Source organism: Felis catus, chromosome A2 (assembly GCF_018350175.1).
Source record: "Felis catus isolate Fca126 chromosome A2, F.catus_Fca126_mat1.0, whole genome shotgun sequence".
NCBI lineage: Eukaryota > Metazoa > Chordata > Mammalia > Carnivora > Felidae > Felis > Felis catus.
In genome coordinates this window covers 14734248-14760837 of record NC_058369.1, presented here as the reverse complement: position 1 = coordinate 14760837, position 26590 = coordinate 14734248, and the positions used below count along the sequence as shown (strand labels likewise).

Genomic DNA, 26590 nt, shown 5'->3' with positions numbered 1-26590 from the left:
CAAGAATGTTAAGGGGCACCCGACTGGCTCAGTCAGAAAAGCACATGACTCTTGGTCTTGGGGTTATGAGTTTGAACTCCACGTTGAGTATAGAGATTACAAAAAAAAAAAAAAAATGAAATCAAGAATGCTCTTAAAAAATATACTGAGGGGTGCCGGGGTGGCTCAGTCGGTTCAGCATCTGACTTCAGCTCAGGTCATGTTCTCAGTTTGTGAGTTCAAGCCCCAAGTGTGCTGACAGCTCAGAGCCTGGAGCCTGCTTTGGATTCTGTGTGTCCCTCTGCCCTTCCCCCACTTGCACATGCGCTCGCTCTCTCTCTTTCTCTCTCTCTCGCAAAAATAAACACTGAAAGTACATCAAGAACCAAAAACGGTAATGCTGAACATTGCTTGTTTTCAGTAGCCAGATTTAAATATTTTTGGAACATCTATAACTCAAAACCAATTAATGGAAGTTATTTATTACATACAACTCATTTTATTCTCAAGATAACCCTAGTAGGGGCGCCTGGGTGGCTCAGTCGGTTAAGCGGCCGACTTCGGCTCAGGTCATGATCTCGCGGTCCGTGAGTTCGAGCCCCGTGTCGGGCTCTGTGCTGACAGCTCAGAGCCTGGAGCCTGTTTCAGATTCTGTGTCTCCCTCTCTGAGCCTCCCCCGTTCATGCTCTGTCTCTCTCTGTCTCAAAAATAAATAAACGTTAAAAAAAAAGTTTTAAAGATAACCCTAGTAAATATCGTCATTATTCTTTTGAGGATGGGGAAAGCAGGCTCAGAATCAGGTCGTACACCCATTATGTGGCAGAGAAGGCATCAAACTCAAGACTATCTAATTCGGGGCGCCTGGGTGGCGCAGTCGGTTAAGCGTCCGACTTCAGCCAGGTCACGATCTCGCGGTCCGTGAGTTCAAGCCCCGCGTCAGGCTCTGGGCTGATGGCTCGGAGCCTGGAGCCTGTTTCCGATTCTGTGTCTCCCTCTCTCTCTGCCCCTCCCCCGTTCATGCTCTGTTTCTCTCTGTCCCAAAAATAAAATAAACGTTGAAAAAAAAAAGACTATCTAATTCTGATCTATTTTCTTAACTTTCAGGACACACTGCCTCTTGCTCAACATATAGAACATTCATCCCAGCTGAAGACTTAGTCTTCAATATCTAAGAATTTGGAGGTGGGGGGTGGCATTTTCATACAAATCTTTCCACATGGTTTATATCCCAAGTTTTATTCTCCAGCATGAAGCCTCTGGTGTCGAACAAGTGCTGAGCTGTGCCTGAAGGATTTCCCACATTCAACACACTCATAAGGTTTTTCTCCAGTATGGATTCTGTAATGTTCACTAAGGTGTGCTTGCTTGCGGAAAGTTTTTTCACACTCACTACACTTATAAAGTTTCTCTCCAGTGTGAGTTCTCTCATGTTCAACAAGGGAAGAGTTCTGAGTGAAGGCTTTGCCACATTCAGTACATGTGTAGGGCTTCTCTCCTGAGTGAATTCTCTGATGCTGCATGAGGCATGCACTCTGATTAAAGGCTTTCCCACATTCATTACACTTATAAGGTTTAACTCCAGAGTGACTTCTCTGATGACGAGTAAGGCAAATGCTCTGACTGAAGGCTTTGCCACATTCAGTGCATTTATAAGGTTTCTCTCCAGTATGAATGCGCAGATGTTTGATAAGGGAAGGGCTCTGACAAAAAGCTTTGCCACATTCAGTGCACTTATAGGGTTTCTCTCCAGTATGAATTCTCAGATGCTGAACAAGGATTGCTTTTGTTTGAAAGGCTTTCTCACATTCATTACATTTATAAGGTTTCTCTCCTGTGTGAATTCTCAAATGTTGAGTAAGATTTGACTGTTTACGGAAACAAGTTCCACATTCACTACATACATAGGGCTTCTCTCCCGTGTGAATCCTCTGGTGCTGAGTAAGAGACGATCTCTGAGTAAAGAATTTCCCACATTCACTACACCTTGAAGGCTTCTTCTGCATGTTAAGTTTCTGATGGTTCATTTGCAGTGAAATTTGGTGGGCATTTGTGCTGCTTGTAACGCACTCAAGGAACGTCTGTCCAATAGGTGCAGTTTACAGGAAACTGTCTCTCAAGTTCATGATACTTACAAGGTACTTTCTCAAAGATGACTATGGTTACAGTAACACTGTCCTGGGAATGTTCTGTGTGTATGTGTGCATGTACTGTACTCCCAGGCATTCCTGCAGGATGCCCCTCCTCTTCCTTGTCCGGCATGTATCGTTACCTTCTCCGATTGTAAACCCCTGATGACCAGGTTCCCTGACCCTCGACATCCTCGTCATCTTCCACAAGTCACTTAACACTGTTTGTTACATCAGGCTTGGTCTTCTTGCCTGAAAAAAAAAATCATGAAGGAAGATGTCCTCTGTGCAGAACAAGGGACCTGCATTGTAGAATCTTGATTTTATCCTCTTCTCAATAATATATACAGATCACAATAACCTGGGGAGAAGATTAGATAATAGAAGAGATTAAGTAGTGACATATCTTGGGAAATCTATACAATTCCCTATCGTGATTGATTCTGAAACACTCAAGTACTAAAAATTAATCCAGGTAATTTAAGATGATGCAGAGTGATAAATAGTAGAATGTGAAAAGGATAAGTATTCTAATCTTGGGTAAACCGTTAGGGAAAAGTACTACCTACCTATGGTCTCTACTCCTCAAAAAACAGATGAAAAGTAATTCCATTTCCTTAGGATACCTATAAGCAATGTCTTGCTCGTGCTGCTTGAGAAAAGTACAAGTTTACATCATTGTCTAGTGACAATTAGAGTTTCTCTTTTAAGATTTCAAAGGTATTCCAGGTTGTTACTTTTACCGGGTCCATCATCCCAATCCTTCCTATTCACTCACCTTGATAGGTGTCTCTTTGGACTTCTCTCTCCAAAACTCAGCATCTGTAGCTCTCCCCTGTGTCTAACTGGAAGATCTTTAGGTTTAAAAACTAGAGCCTTGCTTACTGAAAGCAAGTAAGATATCAGTGTTTTGTTTAGAGAAAAATTAGGATAGGGGTGGTCCTTGGGGAAGAGATTCCCATTAGACAGTAACTTGACTATATCATCATGGTCCAGAACCCAGCCTCACCTGTGACACTTTAAAGTGCTTCAGAATATGATGTATACTAATCAAATTCACAAGATGATACAGAAAACAAAGTCACTTTGCTCATCTATAATGAGAAATTGATATGCTGCATGTCCAGCTAGTTGACACATTCTCTCCACTACAGAAAAACTGCATGGGAACCAAATCATTGTCATCAGGACACTCCTTAGAACTGGAGCAAGAGAAGTATTTAGATGATCTTAATGGCATCAGACTTTGAAATCCCGATGCTCTGAATAAGGGCACAGACTCTGAGAACAGATATTCATGTGCCTCACATTAGCAACCTCCTCCCTGGATGGTGCTGAAGACACTGACACATTCTTCTTCTCTGAGGCCGCTTTTTATTTCAATTTTTAAATATAAGTTACATATGAATATATCCTCACTTTAAAATACTCAAATAATATAAAAGTATGTAGGATAAATTAGTCATTTTTTATCACCGCCCACCCTACCCAAACAAACCCAGTCCCTTCCCAGAGATTATCAAGTTTGGAGGTAGATTCATTCAGTCTTTTTTCTATATATTTTTATACACATACCATTTGCTTCTTTCTGCATAAATAAAATTGTTCTATAGGTTCTGCTGCTCTGCTATTTGCTTTTATTTATTCATTTTTTTCCCAGTAAAGATGTGTCTTCAGGATCATTTTTTCTTGGTCCATACGGATCTACTGGGGCTGAGAGTTGGGACACACTGGGATCTCTGCACAAATTGTATAAAATCAGAGACTGATCTGATTGGGCATTACTGTACCACACTGGTGGTTAAATATATTGAATATTTTTCCTGACTGTATCATCTTTATCTTCTGTATAAACTTCCAGTATAGATATGCTGTATACAAAAATTAACCCCATATGGTTTCAATAGTGAAACATAACACCCAAACTCTAACCACACTTTTCTTGCCTTTATTTTTATTGTCTCAAAAAGTTTTGTTTCGTTTTGTTTATTACAGATACAAACAATGTACGCTCATTCTAAAACAGTCCACAAAGGAAATTACTTGAAATCCCACCACCTAGTGAAAATACAGTTGGTTTTTTGATGACCTTTCTTCTAGGCATATGCATGTGTACATATATTATGCATACATATTAAACTACACTGAATCCTTCAGACCATAGTCACAACCTATTCATAGAGTTCCCATAACCTATGAATCCAGTTCACAGCGTGCTTTTCTTACTGAATTTAACAGATCCCAGGCTCCATCTTGCCTTCTGATGCACAAGAACAGAAGTTGCTATTACTTAGACTCTTGTGCCAAACAGAGCCGGGAGCCCATTCATATTCCCTGAGGAGACACTTAAATCGCCTTTGTGATGGGTCTTCCAGTAATATACCACCAGTTTTCTCACTGGTACACCATTAAGGCATTATACCAAGCAGTTCAGTGAAGCTGCCAGATGTTCCACCAGATAACTGCAGAAGGGGTAGCTACTCTTGCTACAGTTTAAGTACATGTGATATACAATTAGTACATTCTCTGATCTGTCCTGTAGCCAGTTACTTCATTGTCTGCTTCCATAACGGGCCGCACTCACTCTGATTGGAATAAGGTGGGCCCATTTCAGGGTGGTTCTGTGTTTTCAGTCTGCAGCGTTCAGGTGTGGTGGTCACTGGTGGGTCCCACTGTAGGTCCGCCACCACTTCTGAATGAGCACCCCCGTAACAACCCATCGTGGGCTCTTTCGATTTCACTTACCCAGAGATAAGCTGTTAGGAACACAAGCGACACTGGTTTGTCTCCTGGAACCTTCTCTTGAGGGAGGGCAGAAATCTAAGGCATGGAGGAAGGAGAAAAAAGCACCCAGAAATTGTCAGCTGCTGGATTCAGAGGAACTCAGGAATAGCCCATCCCTAACCAAATAACTATTTTAAGTCTGAATGAAGAATATCATTATTCTCCTGAAAAGAGTATTACCAATGACAAAAATCAGTAAGCGGGTACTCTTCTGAGAGACCTGACAGTGCACAAAGAAAGGGGGCAGGTGCTCCTAAGGACTATCCTGGGGTAAACATTCCTCCACAGGAGATAAGGTTGGAACCGAAGCGCCCCCCCCCCTCCGCCCCCAGCCCAAACCTACTGGAAAAGCCGTTGACTTCAAAAGCCAAAAACTGGGGCTACAGTAGAGGACATTATAACAAACACTGGCCTGGTTCTCGTCTGGGCTCTGCCACTAACTTGTTCAATGACCTGAAGCTAGTCACTTGGTTTCATCTGTGATTTGCTTTAGTATCTGAAAGGAAAGTGGAAAACTAGTACAAACATTCAGTGATCCTTTGATTCTAAAAACAGATGGGAAAAGAGCAAAAACCTCAGGTCCAGTCCGTCTGTGGTTGAGGCTGCTTACTGAATTCATTTACTTGGAAAATACTGATTGAGCAGTTACTATGCATCAAACAGTGAGATCAGCTCTTCTTGAGAAGAGGCTGAGTCAACAGCAAGGAAACTCCCCTACAGTTATCTTCCCACAATCCAAAGTAGAGGAATTTCAGGAAAATAAGACTGCATCTCTGTAAAGCAGAATCTCCAAGAAAGGACAGGGGAAGTCTTTTAGGGGAGTCTTATAGAAGATGTTCAGGACCCCTCTTCAGAGGAAAGGTTTTAAGAACTCTCTCTGAATGGAAAGGAAAGAACACTCTAGCAAAAGGCGCGGATCTGGTTACCAGTCTAATCGGTCCCAATCCACAAACACCTTCTATTTGACACTGAACAAATGAATTCAAACTGCTACTCAACTTTAATATTCAGCTAAAATGTGAACTGTACACTTCTCGTTGGTGAAAAACTTTTGACTTGCAATGCCCTTTCTCCTCTAGATTCCCAAAGGATTTCACATGGCTCTATTGTAGCACTTTCCACTGGTTTGATGCTCTGATAAAATGTCTTCCTCCACTAAACTTGAAGTATGCCATTGGCTCCTCTGGATTTGAATCCCTGTTCTACCATTTATTAGACAAGAGATCTTGGGTAAATTACTTAACCTTTCTGAGATCTGTTTTCAAAGGTTACATGGCTGGCGTTGACAATAACTACTTAATAGGGTTGTGATGATGCATGAATTAGTCAATACATGGAAGTATTTAGGAAAATGCCTTCAACAAATAGGACCTGCTGCTAAACGTGTCTTCATATAGCACCTATTTTGTTGCTATTAGAGGATAAAAACTTAAAGGAAATTGCAAACTCTCACCTATACTCATTCAACCCACGCAACTCTGCCAACTGGAAAAGCAAGGAACAGCACTCGCTTCTGGAAACCAGAAAAGCGACGCACCCAGAAGTTCGCTTCCTCCCTCAAGTACATACAAATGGAACCCGGGTCTCCCGACTCCCAGACCAGGCCTCTGGAACAGCCTTCTCCTTTCCCTCTTCAGGGCAAGCTGGCCCCCGCTGGCGGTGCCCGACCCCCGCTCCAAAGGTTCCCGCGCGCCGGGAAGAGGCGCTGCGGGGGGCCGGCCCCGGCTCGGAGAGTGGGGCCGCGACGAGATCACCGCAGCCCGACACGGCCGACTCAACTCCCCCGGTGCCGTCCGCGGCACCGCCCGCCACACGTCTGGACACTCGGCGTCGGGACGCTCCCAGGCAGCCTGGACGCCGGGCGGGCGTGACGTCAGCAGCCCGCGCCGGTCGGAACCACTGCGGTCTCCTCTCTAGGAAGGCGGGAGCGGCTTCCTCTCGCTGCTTCCTCCCCGGCTCAGAGCCAGGCTTCAGCCCGACTCGGGAGCCGCCGCTGCGGAAACAGCCCGCAAACCCACCGCACCAGGCTCCCTCCCACTGTAAGGACACCAGAAGGATGAGAGGCTGGTGGCCGGCCAACGAGGCGCTCTTATTACTCATTCTGCAACCTGGCCATATTTATCTTCCTAAAAACTCTTCCACGTCACTGCCTTTTGGAGGTCTTCCCAAGGGTTTCACGAAGCGGGCTTCAGCCTTCCTTACATTCTCACCTGCCAGAAAATTGGCCTCCTCACAGGAGCCCCAAACACCCTCTGCTTCAGGATCTTTGTTCAACAGTTGGCCGAAAGAATAGGTCTGTTTTCAGCTTAAGTCCCGGATTCTCAGCGTGTAAACTTGGGCAAGTTACTTTATTTACCTCTCTGTCCCTGTTTCCTGACTTCTAAAATTGAATAGTGGTACCAAATTTCATAAGGTTATCATGAATATTAAATGGAGTTAATATGTGTTACTACTAAGACCTCCTGGCACTTCAGAAGAGTTCGGTAAATGTGCATCCCATCGTGCTCTGCAGATCCCAGCAGCCCTCTTTGTTTATCATTGGCTTCAAGGGACCTTCCCAGCCCTCAAGGCCCCGGTCCCCCCCGCTGCAAAACTTCAGGTCTTGCTAGGACTCCTTCAGGAAGTACTTGCACATACAGGCACCTCTTGACAGTGTATTCCCGGGATGAAGGGCAGCAGGGCACCTAATCCGCATTCAGGCAGGATAATAGGGCACATGATCCACTTCCAGGCGTTTGATCTGCAAGCCCCGGAAAATAAGGCTGTCTGCTCACCATATCCCTAGTGGTTAATCCATAGGGGGTTAAACACTTGAAAAAAATGAATGACATGCAGCAGAGAAGTTATCTGCTCAAACTTCCAGCCTGGCTGTTTTACCAAAATGAAGTCCCCTTAGGAGGCTGAAATTAGGAGTGGAGATGCCCTGTACTAAGGTCATCGCTAACCACGTACAGCTAAAAAAGAACCCTTTGTAGAACTGCCAGCTGACATGCCAGGGAACAATAATGTTGGGCTCCCCTTACTTTTTGCCAAGTGTCACATTCTCAGCACATGTTTGAAATCAGGTAGCAAGTTCTTCCCCTGCAAGCCCTGACATCCCACGGGCCAAAGAGCCTAAGCCAAACCATTTTTCCTTAACTTTTAGGCTTCAAAGAATCTAACTCAGCTGGCTCTGCTGTGTGGCAACTAACTGGAGGGGGGTACCCTAGGCAAAGCAATTTACTGGAAATATGAATGGGTTTAACATAATTTGGGCTGAGCTTCTTCAAAGAGGTAGAAAATGGAAGGGGGTGAGAGGGGAAGTGGACACCAAAACCATTCCACGAAACTAAAATGACCTTAGTCCTGTGGTGGCCAGTAGCTGAAGGAGAGTGAAACCGAAGCCACCTGGGGTCAAAGCTACACTTCTGCATTATGTAGGAAGAAAGGCAAAATCAAAATGCAAAACCATTTTATTTCTCACACTCACACACAGGAAGGTCTGAGGGCAAAAAAGCTTTTTCATCTAAAAGGAGCTGCCAGGAGCACCCAGCTGTCTCAGTCAGTAGGGCACGTGACTCCTGATCTTGGGATTGTGAGTTCAAGCCCCATCTTGGGTACAGAGATTACTTAAAAAATAAAATCTTAAGGGACACCTAGGTGGCTCAGTCAGTGGAGCATCCGACTTCAGCTCAGGTCATGATCTCACGGTTTGTGGGTTCAAGCCCTACATTAGACTGTGTGCTGGCAGTGCAGAGTCGGCTTGGGATCCTTTCTGTGTCCCTCTCCTTTGCTGCCCCTCCCCCACTTGTGCCGTCTTTCAAAATAAAAAAAATAATAAACTTTAAAAATAAATATAATCTAAAAACAAGCTCCTCCCATCCTCACAAGCAGGGCAAGAGTGGAGCCCTAAGTGGTCAACTCTATAATAAACAACTAAAGGGGCATCATGGAACAGAAGTATGACCAATAAAGAGAAATCTGAAGGAAAAGCAAGAAAAGATACAGGAATTTAAATTTCACATATGACACTAGCGGTGTGACCTTGGGCAAGTCCAACCACCTGTTGTCTCTATTAGTTTTGAGGATCTGATGTGGCCTCATGCCATGTCCTTCTGAAATCACATACTACATTTCAGCACACTGAGAATAAGCAACATATTCCAGCTCTTTATCATCCTGAGCCAAGGAAAGCCATGAGCTCGGGAAGCGCTTCCATGGTTGGGATTGCTACTAAGCTCGATCGCTCTCCTGCCAGGCCAGCATCACTATTCAGCTCCTGCTTATTTCAGGGATATTCCAGCTGAAGTGGTTGTGCTTCTACAGCTGCATTTCTCTCTTCCGGTTGACCCTGACATCAATATGACGTCTGAAAGTACTCGGTTAAATTGTGATGGGACATTTAAATGACGAATTTATAAAAAGTGGAGTTTTGGGGGGGTTTTGCTACAAAAGGTTACTTTCTCTTAAGAGACCTTCTGCTTAATACAACCACACCATCTGTATCTTGGGGAAAGGTTTGGAGTTCTCGCACCTGACAAATACTTCATGGACACGCTCCTATACTTACCACACCTCCTTTCTGCTGGTAACTGTGGACCTAAGTTATAGCCTGGCAGGGAGGCATGGAGAAATGTCTGACTCAACGTTTTAGTGTAGCTCAACAAATATTTACTGAACACACTCTAAATTCCAGGGACTGTGGATACAAACCTGAATAAATATCACATGGCCCCAGCTTTGACAGAGCTGATAGTTCAGTGGGAAAAGATCTGTAAACAAGCCATTACAATGTAACATGATAAACAAAATGAAGATCTAAAATACACAAATAAAAAATATGTGAGGCCAGACACAGCTTCAAAGGAGATGTTGCATGAGCACGTTCACAAGTGACAAAGGGGAGCTTCCCAGGCAAGCAGAAGGAAGGATATTGAGGCAATAAAAACAGGATGTGCAAAAGGTGCCAAAGTTGAGTCCAGCAGTGATGGGGAATCATGGAATTTGCACAATGGAACAGCATGCAATGCAGGGAATGGCACCTGAGGATGATGATGTAGGCATGGGCCAACATAGGAGCCTTATGTGCCTTTTAAGGGGCTAGAATATTCTGAGGTAACAGCAGCACTGCTAGTTGTGTCTTTCAAAGACCATCAAGAAGAAATGTGAAAGACGGCCTAGTGGGGTAACTGGAAGACTGACTGGAAAATAGGAAAATGGTCTAGGAAATAAACTGGGGAGTGGACTAAAGCAGTAGCAATGGGAATGGCTTTGAGATTTAGGAGATGTAAGCAGGATACAGTGGCTGCTTGGATACGAAGACTGAGTACAAGATTGACAGAGGGGGCATTTCCAGGATTTGGGGCCAAGCTAGAGTAAGTAGGCACATGGTTGGCCTGCGAATGAGAGAATTTTGCCAGCAGCAAATATTTGCAAGTGTGAGAATATGGGATAAGGAGAGTGGAAAGATGACAAGTTCCTTTCCTTCCTGTTTTCCCAGGAAGTGAAAATGGTACCAAAAAATGGTACCATTTTAAAAAAGAGTTGTGTCTATTCTATTTCTAAAAAGCTTTCGAACAAAAAGTTGGAGATGTCTCATCCTTAGATTTCCCATTTCTTCCTTAAGAAAACTCTCCCAATTCTCTCTAATCTCAAGACTCTAAAGATAGTAGTGTATAAATATTCTAAACACCTACATAACCCAGGAAGTTGCTAAAGTTTCTGGTGGGCAAAGTTTGATTAAAATATATTAATTCAACAATTATTTATTACACATTTACTATGTGCCAGCAATGAATTCTTTAGCGTTATTTTCACTTAGTACAAATACATCAATATTTCCTTTCAATAATATAATTTTTCATGAACATGAAGTTTTAACAGGGTTATTTTTGTCCATAAAGCATTGATTTACTCAATTATTAGTTGCCCTGTGGCAGGTTTTGAAAATATACTCTTCACAGCTAGAGAGGAAAAGAGTGATATTTCTGCCACGTTCCTATTCGTGGTAACTAATAGCTCAAACCACTACTTATAAGACAGTTGCTCTGGAAAAAAATTAATACTGAGTTCTAAGTAACCAACCACTCCAGAATCAACTGACTTTGTTTTAACAGTCATTATTTTTGAAACTGTATAAACTTCAGAGCATAGAAACTCTTCCAAATACCAGACAACGGCTATCCTCACCTCATCTCTCAGAGCTCAAGCTCTGGGTAGCAGTGAAGAACATGAAAGGGAGTAAGGAAATAAAGGAAAAAAACATGCCTTCTCTCTTAAAAGAATAAAATACCATCATAGTCAGTGGCTAACTGTGCTGTCTCAACATTCAAGGATTTGAAAAAGAGGTAATTCTCTCTAGAACACTTTCCAAATTTATCCCATGACAGTGTTTCCCTAATTACACCTAACCTGCAGGGAAGGGTAAAATATCCAAGAATAAGATAGTGCCAATAAAAATGGAAACACCTGAAACCTAACTAATCTGTTTATAGCTACCAATGGCATAATTAAATGATACCTAGCCCTCCCCGCTACAATAACCAACATTCTCTTAAGGACTGGTCCGGCAGCCCTGAATCCAGCCAACCTAAAAGGCTGTCTTTATCACCAATGGTTTCCCCTCCCTAAACACCCATTAACGGTTGTTTGGACGTTGTCCCTCAGCACCAGCAGCCTAGCACATACTATGTCCCTCCTGGGTAAGTCAGTGTTCCTCTGGGACAAAGGTTGGACCTTCCTCTTCCTGGCCCTCTGAGCAGATCTGACTCCCTTTCCAAACTGGCATCGCTCAAGATAAGTTTCTCTTGACCTCCTACTTCCACTTTAGCCCCAAATTGCCTTCCATCTTGAAAGAATCAGAAAAGATCTCCCTCACCCCAAGAAAAGCCTTCTTCACTAACATATCTGTAGACATAAGCCCAGTGCTTGCCACATACCCCCTTATTTGTTGAATGAATAAGGATTCTTTGTTTTCCCTTATTTCCGCCTCTCCTTCATGAGACCACGTCTACAGATCGCATGTTGAAAGCAGCCTCAGATACCTGGAGGCTACTTAGCACTACCTCAGAACTCTTGCCACTTTCACACTGAATGTTTGGGAAAGCACCTCAGCCTACTGGCCAGAGAACACAGGTCACAAACTGGGAAGGTGGGGCAGGAGTGCAGTAAGGGAAACACAAGTGCTAACTAAACAATAGCACCTCAAGGTGTGAAAGTCTCAAGGAGAAGTGACAAGCAGCAAAGATTCATCTGAAAAGCAGGGAACTTCCTTTCTACCCTGAATTCCCAGATGCCCAGCTGTAGGCTCTGCATTCTCCAAGCTCCCGCCTCCGTAACTGGAAATACTCTTCTGAGTGTAACAGTCGGTGCTCCCTCCAGGAAATGTACCTGCCCTCCCGGCCCCAGCCAGATTCCTAGTCACTATTTCTAGAGAAGCTGTCATAACCTGAATGCCAGGGTTATTCACCATTGTGAAGTTTCTGATGTCTGAAAAGGACTGAACTATGTCTGAAGAATTTTCCACATTCAATGCATTCATAAGGCTTCTCACCAGTGTGAATTCTGTAATGTTCACTAAGGTGTGCATACTTGCGGAAAGTTTTCTCGCACTCGCTACATTTATAGAGCTTCTCACCAGTGTGTGTTCTATGATGTTCAGTAAGAGATGAGCTATGAGCAAAGGCTTTCCCACATTCTTTACATTTATAGGGCTTCTCTCCAGTATGAATTCTCATATGCTGAGTGAGGCAGGTATTCTGATTAAAGCCCTTCCCACATTCATTGCACTTATAGGGTTTTTCTCCAGTGTGACTTCTCTGATGCCGAATGAGGCAAATGCTCTGAATGAAGGCTTTACCACATTCACTGCATTTGTAGGGTCTCTCCCCTGTATGAATTCTCTGATGTTTAGTGAGTGGGGTGCTCTGAGTAAACGCTTTGCCACATTCCTTACACTTATAAGGCTTTTCTCCAGTATGAATTCGCTGGTGTTTAATAAGGGATGGGCTCTGACAAAAGGCTTTGCCACATTCCTTACATTTATAGGGTTTCTCTCCAGTATGAATTCTCTGATGCTGAGAGAGGTTTGCCTTTGTTTGAAAAGTTTTCCCACATTCATCGCATTTATGGGGTTTTTCCCCAGTGTGAATTCTCTGGTGTTGTGTAAGATTTGAGTGTTTACGAAAAGAAGAGCCACATTCATTGCATAAATAAGGTTTCTCACCAGTGTGAATCCTCTGATGATGAATGAGGTGTGTGTTCTGATTAAATGCCTTCCCACATCGATTACATTTGTAAGGTTTCTCTCCAGTGTGAATTCGCTGATGTTCAGTGAGATGTGAATGGTTGCGGAAGGAATTCCCACATTCGTTACATTTGTAAGGTTTCTCTCCAGTATGGATTCTCTGATGCTGAGTAAGAAACGACCGACACCGAAATGTTTTCCCACACTGCTCACATCCATATGGTTTTACTCCAGTGTGAATTCTTTGATGTTGAACAAGGAAGGAGCTACGACTAAAGGCTTTCCCACATTCCTCACACGCATAGGGCCTCTCTCCAGTATGAGTCCTCTGATGCTGGGTAAGGGATGAGCTCTGAGTAAAAGTTTTTCCACATTCGTTACATTCCCAAGGCTTTTTCTGTGTAGAGAGGGTTGGACATTTACTCTGGTCTGAAATCTCATTGGTGTGTATGCTACTTGTCTCCCACTGATGTAGGCTCTCTTGTGTAGAAACCCTGAGATGTGTAACAAAGCTTGAAGTCAAAAGTAAGCTTCTCTCAAAATTATATTCTTGGCTAATCATTTCAGGAGATGCTTCCTTGTGGATAAAAGTTATTCCCCCAAAACCTCCTTCTTTGAAAAGACATGGTCCAGGAACCTCTCCAGAAGGGTTTTCCTTCATGCTCTCACATGTGTATTTTTCTCCAAATGTAGAATCCTGGTATGCATCGTCTTGTAATCTCTTTGCTACTATCCCTGGTGAATCAATTTCAGAGACATCCTGCTCTGGAACAGACTTGCTCATCAAATCTGAAAGAAGACATCAGAGTGAATATCTCTTGTGCAGGCCAGAGGGGAAGCCCCTGAAGTTACAGGGGCCTAATTCTGACGTGATCAATAATGGCATATAAGTAAGGGCCGATAAAAGCAAGTAGAGCAAGTAATTCAATTACAAGTGGTGGAAGAGATCTGTGTTAGGGTAAGGTGACCACCATTAATAAGGTGCCCCACAGAAGAGGAAGTGAGAGAACCAGAGACAGTAGAAATACAGGGAAAACGATGAAGATCAGGGCGTGGTTTGTATTCAGAGTGGACCATGGGCAAATGGACAAGAGAATGCTGGGAAGGAGACAAAATGAGTACTGGGGAAAGTTGGTCCCAGGAGACGCTCACCCACATCTTCCCCAATGTCCCCCCAGCATCCCTAAAACACAGGGTAATCTTCCTTCCTGAGCTTCGGTCACTTTCTCTTATACAATGTCCAAAGTCCCGCTGTCTGTCCCCCTGGTTTTCCCTTTTGCTCACTCACCTGGACAAACCTCTCTTCCGAGCTCTTGCTCGTCAGCTCCTTGCATATTCAACATCCACGAATCTTCTCTTTGCTTTGATAGGAAAACACTTCAGAGTTGGAAAACTGGGAGCCCTGCTCATAGGGGGAAAAAAGGTGGGGGAGGGGATATCACTGTCCCAGTAAACAGGAAAATGAGAAAGAACGGTTGCCTAGGAACACTATCTACTAACTGACACAAAATGTCTAGATAGCAGAGTGACTGCATCAGCACAAATCGCAGTGGGCTTCCAGCCTTCCAGCTTCACAAATTCCATTGGTCAGCTGTATAAAAAGTGACGGCCAGACTGACACATTAGCAAACACTCAAGCGCTGGATGAATAAATCAGAACGATACCTATGAAGTGGATGGAAGTATTCACGTTAATTAGTGCCCTGTCTTTATATACAACAATCCATATAAAAAGTCCATATAATCAAAAGTTGCACAGGGAAATGGCCTCACAGTAAAGCTAATGCTTTAAAGTCTGATCCACTCATCTCCACTATATGCTATGGAGCTGGACAGTAGTGAGGGAACTCTATTTGTACGACTTGAAAGTATGCTGATTGCCCTTTCTTCTAGAGGTCAGATCAACTAAACAGTTTCTCTTCAGGCACAGCTCAACACGAAGAGCGCAGGCTGCAGTTTAAAAGGGAAAAAAATTCATTTAAATTGTGAAATAATTTTTCACTTAGGGGCGCCTGGGTGGCGCAGTCGGTTAAGCGTCTGACTTCAGCCAGGTCACGATCTCGCAGTCCGTGAGTTCGAGCCCCGCGTCGGGCTCTGGGCTGATGGCTCGGAGCCTGGAGCCTGTTTCCGATTCTGTGTCTCCCTCTCTCTCTGCCCCTCCCCCGTTCATGCTCTGCCTCTCTCTGTCCCCAAAATAAATAAAAACGTTGAAAAAAAATTTTTTTTAATAAAAAAAAAGAAAAAAAAATTGCAAAAATAGTACAGAGTTTCTCATGTTTGTAATATTTAATCACAACTGTTCATCCAAAAATGTCTCCCCATATAATCCTGAAGTGAAAAGAAGAATCTGCAGCGTTATTTCAAGGAAAAAGGAAGACAGAGAGATGATTTTACCATAACCGAGTGCTCAAAACACAAGTCTACTGAAATACATAAGGCTGGTACTGTGGTATTCTCATCCAAAGCCTGTGGCTCTGTGCTAAATTTTAAAGGTTTAAGAGGAGTCTATCTGGGATTTCCTGATCCTATTCTATAAGAGGGGCATAGAAAGAACCCACAACACAATCCTATAGAGAACCATGAAGTAGAGTGGGGTTTCAGTACAATCAGAGGTAAACAGTGAAGAAAAAGTCAGACGTGCCCCGACCTACCCAGAACTTACATTACAGCCGGACAAAGACGTTAAAGTGTAGTTACAATTATGGGAATTACAAAAGTAGAAATATGAGATGCTGGAATGTAGAGCAGAGGGGCCCTGATGTAGTCTGGGAAAGAAAGCCTCGCTGAAAAAGAGATAAAAAGGAATGAGACAGGTAAGGACAGAAGAGAATATACCAGAGATATGAAACGATACACAAAAGGAATCCTGCTCAGTACTTTGGAAAAATGAAAAAGAGATCCAGTAAGACAAATTATTAAGCACAAAAATAAGACATGAAGCCTGAGGCAAGAAAAAGCCAGATCAAATCCAACCCTGAAAAACATTTTAAGGAATTTACCTGAAAGTGAGTAGAAAGCCACAAAAGGAATATGAAAAGGTTTGGGGGCAAAAAGTAACATGAGTATATCTACTGTTTAAACAAAAAACATATCCTGGGGCACCTGGGTGGCTCAGACAGTTAAGTGTCTGACTTCAGCTCCAGTCACAATCTCAGAGTTCATGAGTTCGAGCTCCGCATTAGGCTCTGTATTGACAGACAGAGCCTGGAGCCTGCTTCAGACTCTGCGTCTCGCTCCTCTCTGCCCATTCCCACTTGCACTCTCTCTTTCTCTCTCAAAAATAAGTAAACACTGGGGCACCTGGGTGGCTCAGTTGGTTAAGCGTCTGACTTCAACTCAGGTCATGATCTCACAGTCCGTGAGTTCGAGCCCTGCGTCGGGCTCTGTGCTGACGGCTCAGAGCCTGGAGCCTGCTTCGGATTCTGTGTCTCCCTCTCTCTCTCTGCCCCTCCCCTGCTCATGCTCTCTCTCAAAAAATAAACATTAAAAAAAATTTTTTTAAATAAATAAACGTTTAAAAAAAAAAAAACCCACACATCCTTCTGCCCATAGCACAGAGGAAAACTGTGTATGAACGGTGGAAGGTGGAGAGGCAAGATGAAGGCTGGAAGCTTCCATGGGAGGTTGTTTCAGCAGTCCAGTAAAGAGACTGGACCAACTAAAAGACAAAATCGACAGGACTGGATGAATATTTAGGAGAGGTGTAAGGGTGAGGGAGAAGTCAAGATAATTTGCCAGTTTAGGGCTTGAGTGATGACAGTGACCTTTAGAGACAATGGGAACACTAGTCTGGAGAGAAAGAAGATACGTTTAGTTTTCAAATATCCAAGTAGAAACTAGACTTACATATCTGGAATACAGAAGTGTCATAAAGAGAGTAATTAACATCCTGGGAGTAACAGATAAAACCAACAAATGAGTGTGTCTAGGAAAACCTCAACAATGAGTTTACATATTTAAAAGGAAGTTTGGGGTGCCTGGGTGGCTCAGTCGGTTAAGTGTCCGACTTTGGCTCAGGTCATGATCTCATAGTTCGTGAGCTCAAGCCCTGCATCAGGCTCTGTGCTGACAGCTCAGAGCCTGGACCCTGCCTCAGATTCTGTGTCTCCCTCTCTCTCTGCCCCTCCCCTGCTTACATTCTGTCTCTCTCTCTCTCTGAAATAAACATTAAAAATTTTTTAAAATAAAATAAAAATAAAAGGAAGTTTAACTCTGGCTTTTGATTTTAGAGATTCCTAATCCCCAAAGAGAAATAAATAAAAGAATTTAATATATGAGAAAATTGGCATTTCTAGTCATACAAAATTGATTACTTATGAATTATGTTGCAACTGTTGCTTACCTGGAAAAAAACATTTAGTAAGATTCCTACCTCACACCATATACCAAAATAAATCTAAACTGATTAAAGGGTTACATACAAAAAGTGAAACCACAAAATATTAAGAAATGACTGACTTTAGGATTAGAGAAGACTTTTCTAAGCATTATGCAAAAAAACACAAACCACAAGGGACAAAACTTGATAAATCTGGTCACAGAAAAGCAACAATCTCTATATCCAAAATACAAATAAAATCAAAAGACAAAATCTGGGATAAGTACTTTTGATTTATACATCAAGGAGTAGATGGACCTAATGGATAAAAGACTTCTTATTAATGAGTAAGGAAAAAAGATGAACTCATAAAAAATATGGGAACTATAACACAGAGCAAAAATTATAAAAGACAATAAATAAATAAATAAATAAATAAATAAATAAATAAATAAATAAATAACAAAAGGCCAATAAACCTATCAAAACAAAATTCCATCTTGGTGGTAATCAAAGAAATTGAAAAGAATAAAGAATCTATTTTTAGGTCAAATTGGAAATTTTCTTTTTAGTGCTAAAAGTCAAGACTGGCAGGGGCATCTGGGTGGCTCAGTTGGCTAAGCATCCCACTTTGGCTCAGATCGTGATCTCATGGGTCGTGAGTTTGAGCCCCGGGTAGGGTTCTGTGCTGACAGCTCAGGGCCTGGAGCCTGCTTCAGAATCTGTGACTCCCTCTCTCTCTCTCTGCCGCTCCCCCACTCACGCTCTGTCTCTATGTCTCTCAAAAAATAAAAATAAATGTTTAAAAAAAAAAAAGACTGGCAAAGGTATGGGGAAAGAGCTTCTCATATACCAGCAATGGGAACGTAAACTAGTACCATTCTCCTAGAGATACTTTGGCAATATACATCAGGTCTTAAAGTTGTAGGCTAAGTTGCGGTTGGAATACAGGATCACCATTTTGTGGGTATAGGAACTCAGATAAGAATATTCACTATCTGGGGCGCCTGGGTGGCTCGGTCAGTTGAGCGTCCGACTTCGGCTCAGGTCATGATCTTGCAGCTCGTGAGATTGAGCCCCACGTCAGGCTCTGTGCTGATAGCTCAGAGCCTGGAGCCCGCTTCAGATTCTGTGTCTCCCTCTCTCTCTCTCTGCCCTACCCCACTTGCATTTTGTCTCTGTCTCTCTCAAAAATAAATAAACATTAGGGGCGCCTGGGTGGCTCAGTCGGTTAAGCATCCGACTTCGGCTCAGGTTATGATCTCGCGGTCCATGGGTTTGAGCCCGCGTCGGGCTCTGTGCTGACAGCTCAGAGCCTGGAGCCTGTTTCAGATTCTGTGTCTCCCTCTTTCTCTGACCCTCCCCTGTTCATGCTCTCTCTCTGTCTAAAAAATAAATAAATGTTAAAATAAATAAATAAATATACATTTAAAAAAATTTTTTTAAATAAAGAATACTCACTAAGTATATACAATGTATCTCAGAAGGTCCTTAGAGTCATCAGTATGCCTATAAAACGCCTATATTCTTCAAATAGTAGAATAGTAATTCTACTAATAGAACTCTCTCAGGGCGCCTCTCCGTGGCTCAGTCTGTTAAGCGTCCCACCTTGGCTCAAGTCATGAACTCGCAGTTTGTGAGTTTGATGCCCGCCTCCAGCTCTGTTCTGACAGCCCAAAGCCTGGAGCCTGCTTCGGATTCTGTGTCTCCTTCTCTGTTCCTCCCCTGCTTGCACTCCTTCTCTCTCTCAAAAATAAACAAAGATTAAAAAAAGAAAAAGAACTTTCTCAGAAAGAAGGAACTTCTCAAAGAAGAAAAAAGCTGTATTCTTTTGTTACCTGTGAAAAAAAAGGGGGGGGTGCCTGGGTGGCTCAGTCAGTTGAGCGTCAGGCTTCAGCTCAGGTCATGATGTCGAGGTCTGTGGGTTCGAGCCCCACGTCAGGCTCTGTGCTGTCAGTTCAGAGCCTGGAGCCTGTTTCGGATTCTGTGTGTCCCCCTTCTCTGTCTCTGTCCCTCCCCCATTCATGCTCTGTCTCTCTCTGTCTCAGAAATAAATAAACATTAAAAAAAAAAAAAGATACCCTGCAATGTTGTTGGAAAACACAATCTTTCTACTAACGGACACTGATGCTTAGCAAATCATGGTACTTCCACGTGGTGGCAATTATATAGACATTAAAATAATTAAAAATGAAAATATGTGATCATTTGGAAAAATATGCTCTATATAAATGAAAAACATGCAGGATATAAAATTTTTAAGTACATAATAATATCATGCATATACGTTAAAATGTGCATATGAATAAAGTCAAGGAGGAAAATTAAACATCAATCACTATGGTAATATGGTATATTATGAATGATTTTCCCTTCTACTTCCCAAATCTCCCCTATTATCTACATCTTGCTTTCTTTTTTAAAAACTAACTTAAATCTCTAAGAATATATATCAAATTGTTAACCATGATCATCTCTGAAGAATACGATTATGGTAAACTTTTGTCTTAAGACCTATCTTTGTGTAATGTTTTAAAGTAGTCCTGTAGGAATAAACAGCTTCAATAATCAGAGAAAAAGGGGAAAAAATATAATTAGCGATAGGCACAGAAATTTAAGTACAAAGATCACACTGTTAATATAATTGTAAAACAACAGGCGAATAAACATTGATGGCATATCGATATGATAGATTTTATAACTCTTAAAAGTCCTATTTTCAAAGAATATTCATGAGAAAACATAGTACGTTGAAATAGGAGAATACAAAACCAAAAATCGGAAACACAAGAAACAAACGTTGAAGACAATGTGGAGAAAAAGAAACCCTCGTGCACTGTTGGTGGGAATGGAAACGGGTGCAGCCACTGTGGGAACAGAATGGAGGTTCCTCAAAAAGTTAAAAATAGAATTACTCTATGATCCAGTAATTATACTACTAGGTATTTACCCAAAAAACACAAAAACACTAATTCAAAGTGATACATGCACCCCTATGTTTATTGCAGCATTATTTACAATAGCCAAATAATGGAAGCCGCTTAAGTGTCCATCAGTAGATGAATGGATAAAGATGTTGTATATATACACAATGGAATATTACTCAGCCATAAAAAAATAAAATCTTGCCATCTGCAACAACATAGAGCTAGACAGTATGTTAAGTTTAATAAGTCAGAGAAAGACAAATAGCATATGATTTCACTCATGTGGAATTTAACAAACGAGGGACACCTGGGTGGCTCAGTTGGTTGAGCATCCCACTCTTGATTTCAGATCAGGTCATGATCTCACAGTTCGTGGGATCAACCCCACATCGGGCTCTGCACTGACAGTACAGAGCCTGCTTTAGAGTCTCTCTTTCTCTCTCTACCCTTCTCCTTCCCTCCCTCAAAAATAAATAAATAAACATGTTTTAAAAATGAGCAAAGAAAAAAGAGAGAGCTAAACCAAGAAAAAGACTCTTAACCACAGAGAACAAACTGATGGTTCCCAGAGGGCTGATGGGAGGGGGATGGGTGAAATAGGTGATAAGCATTAAAGAGTACATTTATCAGGATGCCTGGGTGGCTCAATCAGTTAATCGTCCAACTTTGGCTCAGATCATGATCTCATGGTTTGTGGGTTTGAGATCCGCATCAGGCTCTGGGCTGACAGCTCAGAGCCTGGAGCCTGCTTTGGATTCTTTCTGTCTGTCTGTCTGTCTGTCTGTCTGTCTGTCTCTCTCTCTCTCTCTCTCTGACCCTCCCTGACTCATGCTCTCCCACTATCTCAACAATGAATATATTTTTTAAAAAAGGTACACTTATCACGATGAGCACTGAGTAATGTATGGAATTGTTCAATCACTCTATTGTACACTGAAATAGAATACTCTGTGTTAACAATACCGAAATTAATATTTAAAACTTTTTAAAAAGGGGAACACCTGGGTGGCTTCTTTGGTTAAGCGTCCAACTTCAGTTCAGGTCACGATCTCACAGTTTGTGAGTTCGCGCCCCGCATCAGGCTCTGTGCTGACAGCTCAGAGCCTGGAGCCTGCTTCAGATTCTGTGTCTCCCTTGTTCTCTGCCCCTCCCCCACTCGTGCCCTGTCTCTCAAAACATTTAAAAAAATTTGTTTTATGGGGCGCCTGGGTGGCGCAGTCGGTTAAGCGTCCGACTTCAGCCAGGTCACGATCTTGCGGTCCGTGAGTTCGAGCCCCGCGTCGGGCTCTGGGCTGATGACTCGGAGCCTAGAGCCTGTTTCCGATTCTGTGTCTCCCTCTCTCTCTGCCCCTCCCCTGTCCATGCTCTGTCTCTCTCTGTCCCAAAAATAAAAAATAAAACACGTTGAAAAAAAAAATTTTTAAAAATTTGTTTTAACTTTTAAAAAAGGAACAAGAGAAAACTACATAAATTTGATTTTAGAAAAATTATCTAAATGCCTGCTTGATTTTGTTGTATTCGCTCTGCTGGTCTCTTAGGTGTCATGAAGTCAAGGGGTTGTTTGTCTTGTTCACTACAAAATTCCTAAATGCTTATTACAATATCTGGTTCTCAATGGTTACAGAGGAAGACTGATTCTCAGTGGTTATTGTTCTGAAATGGGGTGAGGGCAGAGAAGCAGAATCTGGCAACTTCATAAACTTTTGTGTATGGGAACTGGAGAACCTTTCAGTGAATGAATCTGCAGAGGAATACAGCATATGATTCTCAGGACTCCTGCCTTCGCTCATGAATGAAACTGATAACCTCAATCTAAAACTTCAAAGGTACACCTTTTAACTCTGCTACAGTAATGGCTCAAGGACATATTAACAGCTCTCAAAAACCTGGACCTCACTGACTAATTGGAACCATCAGTCTTGATATATAGATGTAATGGTTGTTAATATAAGAGCTACACTCTGGAAGAAAAGACCTTAAAAAGATCATTTTGGGGGGCACCTGGGTGGCTCAGTCGGTTAAGCGTCTGACTTCAGCTCAGGTCATAATCTCACAGTTTGTGGGTTCGGGCCCTGAGTTGGGTTCTGTGCTGACAGCTCAGAGCCTGGAGCCTACTTCAGATTCTGTGTCTCCCTCTCTCTCTGCCCCTCCCCCACTCGTGCTCTGTTTCTCTCTCAAAATTAAATAAACATTTTTTAAAAATTTAAAAAACCCAGAATGCAAAACATTAAAATAAAAAATATGCATACATATACCAGCACTAAGTAAACATCCAATAAACAGAAACTATTATTAATACACAGATATATACAAAATACAAAGAACAGAAGAAAATCCACCAAAATGTTAACACACTGATCCCTAGGTCATTTAATGTGTTACTTTCCTTTGTCCTTTATACTCTTCTATATATTTCACTTTCCCTACAACAAGCATGAATTATTTTGACGGTGAGAGAAACAATCACATAAAACAAAAATGACAGTTCTTGCTCACAGGTTTCACAACCAAAAAAAAACAGAAACCAAAACAACAACATCAAAATGCCAGACCAAATGGGTATGGTATTGGCCTCTTGTTCAGAGAAAGATTAAAGTGAACTGAACTGGGAATCAGAAACTGCTGTCACAGCCCATGTGAATGGGCCTAAAGGACGAGCTATTTATCTGACAAAACTGACAAAACAGATAACATCCATGAATCCATTCAGCTTTAACATTCTGTGAAGCCTTAACTAAATGAGTTAGTTCATATAAAACATTTATAAAGATGTCTTCTTCCACATGGCAGGCATTCCACAGGGGTCAAGCATTATCATGTTTGATACTAAAATCTACGGAGAAGAAAAGACATCTTGGTGTCAACCCTCTCCTCCAAGCGTGGGTCATCTGAACTGTCAGCAGTTCATATCAAACTGCAAATATTTTCTATAAAGGGCTAGAAAACTAAGTATTTTAGGCTTCATGGGCTATATGGTCGGTCTCTGTCATAGCTATTCAACTTTGCCTTTGTAGCTTAAAAACAGAACTAGACAATATATAAACAAATGAACTCGGCTGTGTTTCAGAAGACTTTTTTTTTTTTTTTTTTTTTTTTTTTACAGAAACAGGTGACAGACCAAATTTGACCTGTGGGCCATGGTCTACTAACCCCTTGCCTATAAATTTCCCAGAAAGGAATGTACAGGTGTCTCCACCAATGCCTAGTGTAGAATAATCTGACTGTCAATGATTTTAAGATGATAAAAGGATCTGAATCCAGGTTTTGGGGAAGAGACAGGTATTGTGGTGAAGGGTAAAAAGGAAAGAAACTTTTAATAGCTTAATCCTGTTAAAAGTAATACAGGATTAAGTATTTGCTTACCCTATAAGCTCTCTCCTCGATGCCACCTCCTTACCTCTCACTAATTAGCCAGAAAGGATTATGGGCAAGCCAGGCGGGGTTTTTGATGAATTTGAAGCGACAGTTCCCTCAATAAGGCCCCACTTAACTGTACTCCTCTCTGAAGCCCTTCTTGGATTTGTCGGTTGGCCAAAAGTAACCTACTCATGCAGGCTGCAGCAGCACAGTCGATCTCTCTTCTGCACCTTGGGTCACTTAGTAGCAATGTGTCCTTAGACAGTCATCTAGTCTTTCCCTATCTCAACATGCTTATTAAGAACTACAGATAATACACTGCGGTTTAGGTCAAATAAATTAGCACAACTGCTTCGAACAGTGCCTGATACATGTTAAGTGTTAATAAGTGTAGTTTAAAATATTATCACAAAAATCCGCTCACATCTCTATCTTCCAGCGCTAGACTGGCTGCATCTTCGCAGACGGCAGGCTCCAACGTCACTCATTCTGTAGCCCCGCCCCTGAGTTCTGGATCATGTTCGACAAGTAACGGAGAGTAAAATTTTGTAGCCAGACACTGACGTTTCCATATGTGCTATCGCATACATGCTGTCAACTGACTACTGGAAAGTCCAACTTTATACATCAAGAAACAGCCTCTGTAGCCTCAAAAATTATGACTCAGAGACTCGAGACTAGCCACCTGGTGCGCTTTACACTACCGCCTTTTCCTATTACGACGGTCCCTAAAAATGTTTCTGAGCTGCAGGATTCATGGCGGGGGGGTGGGAGTAGCTGGTACCCAGCCGGAGAACTCTGAGCCCCGGGACTTCGCTTCCGAACACGGGTCCTAGCTCTTGATCACCTATCTACCCATCACTCAGTCATCACTCATTCGTTCATTCCCTCCACCATGTTCTTAGACTTCTGCTCCGTGCAGGGCCCGGTGCCGAGGCCGCTGGGAGTTCCGGGCCGCACGCGCAGGCAGCAATCTGGGGGGAGATGGGGGTCGGGACAGGCTTTCTACAGAAGCCTCGGCCCGCCGCCCCAGCCGAGGGCGCCCGGCGCCGCTCCTTTCCCCTCCCGAAGGCCCCGCCAGCTCACCGTGAGGTCCGGGGGCTCCCCGCGGGGCGGCAACTACTGTCCCACAGGTGCGCGCCAGCCCAGGGAGCAGGTTTACCCGCCAGGCCGGAAAAGCAGTGGCGCGGCCGGTAGTGCGTCACCAGCGGCTCCTCGCCCCTGGTCGGGAGCATCCTTCCGCTGCCCCTCTAGGAAGCGGGAGGAGCATCTCGATGGCGTGCTCGAAGGCAGCGATTCGGGCCTGGTTTCCCTCCAAAACACAGCCGAGTCCCTGATGTCCCGTTAAAGACTACCTCTGCCCGGAACACAGTGACCACTTCATCCCTCAGGCCGACTGTAGATGGGGTCGTGAGGGTTGGAAAGAGTGCTGGGTAGGAGTCGGAAGGGGCCGTCTCAGCAAGGCGCTAGTCTATTCATCTGCTAAAAACAGCCCCTGATTAAGAACCTCGAATGATCCATTAGTTAGAATAATAGATTCCCAATCTAGGCCCCCACACACTGACCTCACCCAGCAATATCTCTTATTCTGTTATCATTCACATTCTCTTTTCTATCATAAATGACTTCCCATTGGCACCCTGAAATCTCCGGTCTGTTCCTGACACTGGATCTCTATTCCAGGATTTGCCCCTCTGGGATAGTCTCCCTCCCTTCTACTTACTCTCTGCTACCTCCCCCATTCAATTTGTACTGGTTCTTCAAGACCCAGTTCAAATCTTTACTTGACCTTCACTAGTGTTTACACTCCATTATCACCCCATGAGTAATTCCAGCTCTAGCTGGCTTCCTAAATCCACACACTGGTCCACTTTCACACGTTATTAGGGAGATAAACACAGGTAACATTCCCCTCACAGGCAACTATGAAGAACCCAATTCATCTTCTGTACAACTCTACCCAGTTAATGTGGAGCTATTACTTACCATCATATCACAGTGTTTAGCAGTATCTGGCAGAGGAGGTATTCAATAAATATGTGTTGAATCCATTAATCAAATACAAAAAGTAAAGTTCAGATTAATTGCATTTTGAGAAATTGAGAAAAATGTGACTATCATAGCTTAAATCCAGAAAACAAGTTTTTGAACATCCAAAAGGATCATCTAGCTGGCATATTCCCATCTACTCACCTCAGTCTATCCAAACTGTGGTCCCCTTCAATAGGATGTAAGCTTTGTGAACACGGGAACCTTTTCTCTCTTACTCTGTCTAACCACATCTAGAACAGTGGCTGACACACACTTGGCACTCAGTAGATATTTGGTGAATGACTGACTAAGCCACCAGAATCAGATTTCTTTCTTGAGCTGAGGAACTCCCCCTTCATTACTGATACTGATCCACCTGGAGTCTCATCTCTAAACATAAATAGATCACTCAAAATCATGTCATTTTTGAGGAGCACCAACACAAGAGTTTCAAGTTCAGCATCACCAGAGTTATAGGAGATAGGATAGATGGTTATAGTTTATGTTCCAATAAGTTTCATGAAGTAGTTACTCCACATAGATGTATATTTCTTATATCTGAGAGATAAAACTCATGGAAAATCAACTTTCTTCCTCCAGATTACCTACAGCACATGTTCTAAATAGGTTAATGTTACTTCCCCTGGGGAAATTAGAAACTCCTGGTAAATCATATTTAACCACCCTTCAATAGAGACTACATGAAGAATATGCCATAAAGATGTCTTGTTTTTCTATGCAAGATGCAACCACTGTTACCATTCACAGTTGCTTACCCAATGTCTCTATCTCCCTTTCTCTCTAACACTCTATGCCCAATTTACCATCAAGAAAAACAGGCTAA

The 26590-nt window shown here is 42.7% G+C and overlaps 2 protein-coding genes across 12 annotated transcripts; both read right to left on the bottom strand.

Moving 5' to 3' along the window:
- Nucleotides 1-369: 369 nt before the first annotated feature.
- Nucleotides 370-8548, bottom strand: ZNF501 (zinc finger protein 501). 10 transcript variants are annotated; one of them, XM_045048963.1, is made up of 4 exons: nucleotides 6343-8548; nucleotides 5233-5385; nucleotides 4851-4925; nucleotides 370-2466 (listed from the first exon to the last, which is right to left on the bottom strand). In XM_045048963.1, the coding sequence occupies exon 4, from the start codon at nucleotides 2001-2003 to the stop codon at nucleotides 1215-1217; it is 789 nt and encodes a 262-aa protein (XP_044904898.1). In that variant the 5' UTR covers nucleotides 2004-2466; nucleotides 4851-4925; nucleotides 5233-5385; nucleotides 6343-8548; the 3' UTR covers nucleotides 370-1214. The 10 variants fall into 10 exon arrangements, with proteins under 10 accessions (XP_044904898.1, XP_044904912.1, XP_044904906.1 ...); XM_045048977.1 differs by having other exon boundaries at nucleotides 370-2357; XM_045048971.1 differs by having other exon boundaries at nucleotides 6459-8548.
- A 968-nt stretch (nucleotides 8549-9516) lies between these two features.
- On the bottom strand, nucleotides 9517-24951 carry ZNF502 (zinc finger protein 502). 2 transcript variants are annotated; one of them, XM_003982131.6, is made up of 3 exons: nucleotides 24802-24951; nucleotides 14402-14515; nucleotides 9517-13902 (listed from the first exon to the last, which is right to left on the bottom strand). In XM_003982131.6, the coding sequence occupies exons 2-3, from the start codon at nucleotides 14454-14456 to the stop codon at nucleotides 12329-12331; spliced, it is 1629 nt and encodes a 542-aa protein (XP_003982180.1). In that variant the 5' UTR covers nucleotides 14457-14515; nucleotides 24802-24951; the 3' UTR covers nucleotides 9517-12328. The 2 variants fall into 2 exon arrangements, with proteins under 2 accessions (XP_003982180.1, XP_019675887.1); XM_019820328.3 differs by lacking the exon at nucleotides 24802-24951 and adding an exon at nucleotides 24140-24793.
- Nucleotides 24952-26590: the final 1639 nt, after the last annotated feature.